Source organism: Agelaius phoeniceus, chromosome 15 (genome assembly GCF_051311805.1).
Source record: "Agelaius phoeniceus isolate bAgePho1 chromosome 15, bAgePho1.hap1, whole genome shotgun sequence".
NCBI lineage: Eukaryota > Metazoa > Chordata > Aves > Passeriformes > Icteridae > Agelaius > Agelaius phoeniceus.
Window position 1 is genome coordinate 485,898 of NC_135279.1, and position 7,448 is coordinate 493,345.

The 7,448-nt window shown below is 53.2% G+C and overlaps 1 protein-coding gene across 1 annotated transcript; it reads left to right on the forward strand.

The window, feature by feature from the left end:
• Positions 1-634: 634 nt before the first annotated feature.
• GRXCR2 (glutaredoxin and cysteine rich domain containing 2) lies at positions 635-4,538 on the forward strand. Its single transcript, XM_077186633.1, has 3 exons — positions 635-979; positions 3,138-3,353; positions 4,359-4,538. The coding sequence occupies exons 1-3, from the start codon at positions 635-637 to the stop codon at positions 4,536-4,538; spliced, it is 741 nt and encodes a 246-aa protein (XP_077042748.1).
• Positions 4,539-7,448: the final 2,910 nt, after the last annotated feature.

A 7,448-nucleotide genomic window follows, 5' to 3' on the forward strand; every position in this document is an offset into this window, starting at 1 on the left:
AAAATGAAAACCAAACCCAGAATGGCCCAAAAGGCCCTAAAAGGCATCAAGAATTACAAATAGGGATTGAGCACTAACGAGAGAATATCTCAATTAGATCTCTCAACCTGTAGAGGAATGCATTCGATTAAATGAAACTGAGCTTTGTTCTCTCAGGGTTTCAGTGTGAGAATGGGAGAGGAATTATTCATTTTAATTTGCAATTTGTGAGGCTGGATTGCTTTTTCTCTGAACTTGTCTTTTTAACTTTTTACCTTGTCAGAAAATTATGAAAAGCTACTGGGATGATGTATTTGGGGTAGTTCTTAGCACGTGGCAGAAGCATTTCCATGGTTTCAGAAACAGGGGTAGAGTTTCCCATTTAATTCTCTCCTCCCAGGTTAACTCCTTTCTTGCTGTGGTGTCCAGCCTGGCCCCCACTCACCAACCTGCTTTTGACTTCACTACCAGTGATATTTTCTCTTTGTGAATTCCTATCAATATTTAATAGAGTGGAGTCAGTTTTGCTGTAAGATGAGAGGAACTACTAGAAACCTTGAATTATACATCATGTGTGGGGGGAGGCTGGAAGTGTTTTCTGTTGGGCCGGGAGCTCCTGGGGCCGCTCTGCGGGAGCTGCAGCTGGGCCCGGGTGATGGAGGAGCCCCAGCAGCAGCAGCAGCTCGAGGGGCGGCCCCGCAGGGTGAGGTTCAGGATCTCCTCGGCCTGCAGCGGCCGCGTGCTCAAGCAGGTCTACGAGGACGGCCAGGAGCTGGAGCCCCCGGCCAAGGAGCGCTCGCGGCGCTTCCTGCGCCACAGCTTCGAGCCCGGGGAGCCCCTGTGCGGGCCCGGGGAGCCGCCGGGGAGCAGCGACAGCCTCTGCTGGCCCACGGCCCTGACCGCCCGCAGGATCAGCGTGCTGCGGGAGGAGCAGCACCAGCGGCTGCTGGGCAGTGCGGGCCTGCTCCGCGACTGCCGCCCAGGGACGGGCCTGTGCGGGGTGAGTGCTGTGCACTGCCAGCCTGTGAGGGGTGAGTGCTGTGCCCTGACAGCCTGAGGGGAAATACTGCCCACCGTGTCCCCGACAGCCTGTGCGGGGTGAGTGCTGTGCCCTGACAGCCTGTGAGGGGAAATACTGCCCACCGTGTCCTCTGACAGCCTGTGCGGGGTGAGTGCTGTGCCCTGACAGCCTGAGGGGAAATACTGCCCACCGTGTCCCTGCCAGCCTGTGCGGGGTGAGTGCTGTGCCCTGACAGCCTGTGCGGGGTGAGTGCTGCCCTTGGGTGTGCCCTGCCAGCCTGTGCGGGGAAATACTGCCCACCGTGTCCCCTGACAGCCTGTGCGGGGTGAGTGCTGTGCCCTGCCAGCCTGTGAGGGGAAATACTGCCCACCGTGTCCCTGCCAGCCTGTGCGGGGTGAGTGCTGTCCATGGGTGTCCCCTGCCAGCCTGTGTGGGGTGAGTGCTGTGCCCTGCCAGCCTGTGTGGGGTGAGTGCTGTGCCCTGACAGCCTGTGTGGGGTGAGTGCTGTGCCCTGACAGCCTGTGAGGGGAAATACTGCCCACCGTGTCCCCTGACAGCCTGTGTGGGGTGAGTGCTGTGCCACTGCCAGCCTGTGTGGCGTGAGTGCTGTGCCCTGACAGCCTGTGTGGGGAAATACTGCCCATGGCCATGGCTGTGCCACTGCCAGCCTGTGCGGGGAAATACTGCCCATCGTGTCCTCTGCCAGCCTCTGCGGGGTAAGTGCTGTCCCCTGCCAGCCTGTGCAGGGTAAGGGCTGCCCTCACCCATGGCTGTCCCCTGCCAGCCCCTGCAGGGTAAGGGCTGCCCTTGCCTGTCCCCCTCTGGGCTCAGCTCCAGCCTAAATCCTGCTTGGGGGAACGTGCTGACAGGAGCCTCACACCTCAGCCTCATCCACATGAAACTCTTCTGTCAGGCCAGGACTTGAAAAGGGTGCTTGTGAATCTCCAGCCACTGTTCCAGGAATTCTGTGTGCTGAATATGGCACATGTGGCAGGATCCTCAGGGTCTGCAAGAGGGAACAGCATCTGCCAGCGATGCTCCAGCTTCTCCTGGTCTGGTCTGCATCTGTCCATTGGGTAGAGTAAAAGAGAATTTCCTTACCTATTGCTATCTGTACATGGGAATCCTACTGCATCTAGATCAGTCAAATGTAAGGAGGATGTTAAGTTAATGAGATAGATTTAAAATATTAAAGTTGTGTGACTTTGGCTGGCAGGAAGCCAGCGCTGCCATCACTGTCTGCATCCCCTGGCAGCCAGAATTCCTCTTTGGCTACTTTGACAATCCCAGCTTAGTTTCACTGGCTATTTTCTTAACATGTTATTAATGCCACTGATAGAGAACTGCTTCTTTAATCCTTATAAAGAGGCAGTACATGCACAATATGTGTAAATAATTTTTATGGCCTAGATTTGAACACACTGAAAGTCTGTTAATTCCTGGTGCTCATCAAAGCTGCATGTGGGAAGCCCAGATGGCTGATACTTGACACACTGGACATGCAGTTTGCCTGCAAACATCAGACCACGATGCATCTCTCCTGCCCGAGGGCAGTGCCCTGCTGTGATCTTATCCAGCCCGTTTAATTTGTTTTGCATTCTTGGGTAATGCTCTTCTTCCTCCCCAGTGTCCCCAGCCACAGATACCTGGAGTGACCATGCTGTCCAGTACCAGCTTGTGCTGCATCCACACGCACTGGGTGCTTGCAGAGCCGTGTCTGCTCCTCCCCACAGGGAGCAGGTGCCCACTGCCAGGAGAGCACCAGCCACCGCAGCAGCTGATGTGACTCAGGGCATTTGTAGGAGAACGTCTCCTTTTGCACGGCTTCCTGACACAGACACTTAGAATGCCTGTGAAATATGAAGAGTGTGTAAAACAATAGGCCCCAGTAACTCCATATGACTCCAGGGAGGAGGGACCAGGTCAGCAAAGTGCTGCTCTCAGGGAAATGTTGGACCAAGTTTAGCTTTAAAATGACTAGAAAAAAATACAAATTCACCCAGCTGGCTGTACCTCCACCAGTTTGCTGGGTGGTCAGGGGAGCTGGCCTGGGGCAGGGAACACTCTTCCGGAAGGGACCACCAGTGTTTGCAGAGTGAATTTATCCTGGTGAGACACTGGCAACTTCCTTCTTCAGGCTTCCCCAGCTGTAGATTTTGGCAAGATCATCATCTACACCAATAACCTGAAAATCATCCGTGCCCCGATGGACCAGAAGGAGCTCATGAGAAGAATCATCCAGACAGAGGGAATAAATGACTGGACATTCGTGTACCGGGAGAAGAAAGAGCGCCTTAGTGGCGGGCATAAAAAAGATGTGGAGAATATGGTCACTTGCAGCCAGTATGTGCAGGTAAGAGAAAATGGAATGTGCTTTTTCCCCACAACCCTGGTCCAACCATCCGAGCCCCATCCCTCTCTGTATCTGGCTCCCAGCTAAGTTTGGATAAGAAGCAAATGTTTTCTGTTTCCCTCGGGAGATAACGACCAACACTGCTGAGATGCTGCTCTGGGGACAATGCTGGCTCCAGGTGCTCATGTCTCCCACTGATTTCTTCCCCTGGAGATGGCTGGCATTTACAGGGCTTGGCTGGGCTCCATCCCTGGTCACCCTTCCCAGTGGGATAAGAGCAGGCCAGAGTTTCTCCAGCCTGACAAGGCTAAACACAGCTGCTCTGTGGCTGAGACTGCTTCAGGCTAAAATTTTAGCATCAGTTGAAATAAGGTTGTGCCTTACATTTGCTTTCTCACGGGGGAGTCTTTGTTGGTCAGAATCCCAATTAGTCTGACCATGATTTGATCCCACAAAACCTAATGCTGTCATGTGGAGCTGATACAGTTTCATGGAACTGAGCGTGGGTCACTGCGGTCCTTCTGCTCCCAGGAATTTCAAGGTGGGATTTGAAAGAGGCTGCCTGGCACAGTGGGAGAGAGGCAGGCACAAAGCACAGCTCAAAAGAAAGCGTGCATGCTGGTGATGAGGGATTTGGGCAGAGAGGGTGACAAGCAATCCCTGAAGAAATGAAGTGTGGCTCAAACCTGAGGCTACAGAGTGGAAATGGTGTGATAAGAAATGGCAGGAGGATGGGTGGAGCTGTGCAGAGGAGAAAGATGAGTTTGGAGTATGCTGCTCATTTTCTGCTGCTCATTTTCTAGCAGCAGCCACAAATTGTCCCCAAGCATGTGGGAGCCTTTTTGTCCAAGTCCTTGCTGTGGAGAACTGATTGTCACGGGCAGAGTGGTGTGTCAGGAGCAACGTGATGGCAAAGGCTGGGAGAGAGAACTTCCCTCTCCCAGGAATGCTCCTGACTTTGGTATCTCCCACCCACTAATAAGTGTTTTTCTGTGTCTGCTGCAGGAGGGCGATGCTGGGCACGGCTGTTCCCAGTGCAAGGGCTCGGGCTGCGCTCCCTGCTCCCTGTGCCACGGGAGCAAGTTCTCGATGCTGGCCAACCGATTCCGGGAGTCCTACCGGGCGCTGCGGTGTCCGGCGTGCGACGAGAGCGGCCTGCAGCCGTGCCGGGTGTGCGCTGCCTGAGCCGGCCGGGCCCGGCCTGCCCGCGGCGGGGACGGGGTTAACACCGGGGGAAGGCGCTCGGGACACGGGGAAAGGCGTGCTTTGGACATGGGGAACGCTGTCCGTGGGGGAAAGGTGCTCGGGACACGGGGAACGCTCTGGACATGGGGGACACTCTGTACATAGGGAAAGGCACTCTGGACACGGGGAAAGGAGCTCTGGACACGGGGAACACTCTGTATGTAGGGAAAGGCACTCTGTCCATAGGGAACACTGTCCATGGGGAAAGGCGCTCTGGACGCGTCTCACTGTGGGTGTGAAGCTGCACCTCCGAGCAGGAGAGGGGCAGTGTCAGTGCCTGTCAGGTGTGCAGGTGGTACCCGTGGCTGCAGTCAGTGCTGGGACCAGTCTGTACCAGTGCAGCTGCAGTCAGTACTGGTGCCAGCTGGTACCAGTGCAGGTGTGCAGGTGATACCAGTGCAGCTGCAGTCAGTGCTGGGACCAGTCTGTACCAGTGCAGCTGCAGTCAGTACTGGTGCCAGCTGGTACCAGGGGTGCTGGTACCAGTGGAGTCCAGCCCAGGTCTGTTTGTCCCAGCAGTGCCTCTCTGGGTTTAACCTGCTGGGCACCAACAGTGGCACTGCCGTTGCAGTTCTCTCTCTGTGCCCTGCAGGGTCACAAGCATTTCCCGAGGTTTTGCTGCTCTCACACCTCCTTCAGTGACACAGGGGTTCCTTTGGGGTCTGATTTATGGTGGGAATTGAAAACCCTTCCCAAACCTGGAGGTATAAAAAAAGTATGTGTATTTATTATTTTAAATAGAAGTTATGAAGTTTTAGCCTCCCTACAAGGAAGGGCTGAATTAAAATGCTGCTCAGCACTTCTCAGGACCAGGCTGAGGGTGAGCAGCACAGCTCTTGCTTAATGCTAATCCCATGTTGTAATCTGCAGCAGGTAAACTCTAATTAGTGAGATGAAGCAACGATGGGGATCCTTTGCAGGCTGCCACTGGCACACAGAGCACAGGGGCTGTGCAGTGGGAGCCTGAGGCAAACAGGGGAAATGCTGTTTTTTCTCTAAAGCATTGACTTATTACTTTTTATATTCAGGAGTGATGTCAGAGCAGCCTTAACTCCTGTATACCTCTGAGACCCTGATGAGTTAGAGGCTGCTCACGTGTGCTTCACGCTGAGGCTGCAAGCCCAGGCAGGGTCATTTATGGCCAAGTTTCTCTTCTCCTGTGGTAGGTTACAAGGTTTCTCTGCAATACTGAAATTATTCAAAATAATACTGTTCTAGCTCCTCCACTTCCATGTGTCTTCTGCTGAAATTGTGCTGTGGGTACTGAGGGCTCTTTTTTTAAAAGTGCATCAATCTACAGGAGATACCTGATCGGCCTCATTCATCATATCATACCTGCAATGTCAGAAAATGTTGTCCTTGGGGTATCACTGAGGGCAGGTGAGACTTCCCAAATCAGAAATTGCTGTCAGGCAGGTCCCTTCCCTCAAATGCAACCTGTTTGATCTCAGTTTGTTGGGCTTGCTGGAGAGTTTGCTGGCCTAAGATAAGAAAAAAGTAACCAGGCAAAATTGCCTGATAGTGTTTACAATAAAACTAGACACAAATATGCACTTATAAAATCAATATTTATTGTTCTTTGGTAATGATGATGTTTCTCAACCGCTGTCACTCCTCCTGGCTGTGTCAGCAGTTCCCATCATGTGGGCATGGCACAGGGGTGATGCCTGCAGCCAGGAGCTGAGCTCTGCCCCTGCTCAGTCCTATCCCACAGGCTCCAGTGTCCTGGGGACCAAGCAGAGCAGGGATTTGCCTCCCCAGCTTCCAATGTACTCCTTTCATTTTTGGTAATACACTGGCTTGATTTGCCCAATAAATGCTCTTATTTCACCCGGCAGAAGTTTGAACTTTCCTGCAGCATCCTGGTGAGCAGACTGCTGAGGCAATGGGCTGCTTGTCACCTGCTGCTGCTGTTATTTCTGCTGCCTTCAGAGCCCCCATCCCTCCCCTCTGGGCTGGTGGCACAGGGTGGAGGGCACAAGCTGAGCCCCAGCGCGGCCCTGTCGGTCTCTGTCACCAGCTCAGCGGCACAGGTGGCACAGACCTGGCTCTGGCCATGGCCAGCCTTGATGGGCACAGCTGAGGCAGTGCCCAGGGCTCCTCGTGATGGGCAGTGCCCCCCTGGCTCCTGCTGCAGCTGGACAGAGAGTTCTGCTGGGTGACCTTTTACCAAAAACTGTCAGATCTTTACAAACTGGATTACTTCATGGGTCGGGGCAGGAGTGGAGGATGACGTGTTGCGCTTCTGCTGAAAAATAACAAGTTTTTCCTGTTTGCTGAAGGCCTGGAAAGATGACGTGGGACTGGCTGAACTCAGCAGCCTCTGCATGTGATCCCAGCAGGGTCAGCTCAAGTGTCTCTGATGAGAATGCTGGAGGAAATACAGGAGTCTCTAAAAAATGTGGGTTTGGTTTAATTAAGCACCTGGGTTTTTTTCTGGTGTTTAATGGCTCAATAATAGAAGCAGACCCCTGGAGTGGTGGTTACCAAAACTCAGACTGTCCTGCATGTGATATTCTTTTACAGAGGAAAACCCCAAATATCTCTGCAACTGCCAGGACTTTGAACAGTAAATACAGGCAAAGATGCTTAGTCTGGAGTCTATTTCTCATATTTTTTGTTAACTTTCTACAGCTGTTCTTGTTTTGCCTTAGAATGGGAGCACACAAAAAGGAATTTAAAGGTTTCTCTAAAGAAAAAACAAACTGCAGAGTAAAAAGCAACCATTTGTTCTCTTGCCCCGCTGCAGAACTGCAGAGCTGTGTCTGGCAGCTCAGGCAGCCTCATCCACTGACTGTTGTTGGCTGCCACACCATGGCCAAGCGATGGATGTGCTCTGCAAGGCGGGGG

Excerpts from the sequence above, each read along its gene's own strand:
- GRXCR2 (XM_077186633.1), top strand. The coding sequence starts at position 635 with ATGGAGGAGCCCCAGCAGCAGCAGCAGCTCGAGGGGCGGCCCCGCAGG. Across the intron at positions 980-3,137 it reads CAGGGACGGGCCTGTGCGGG|GCTTCCCCAGCTGTAGATTT; the intron begins GTGAGTGCTGTG and ends TTCCTTCTTCAG. Across the intron at positions 3,354-4,358 it reads CTTGCAGCCAGTATGTGCAG|GAGGGCGATGCTGGGCACGG; the intron begins GTAAGAGAAAAT and ends TGTCTGCTGCAG.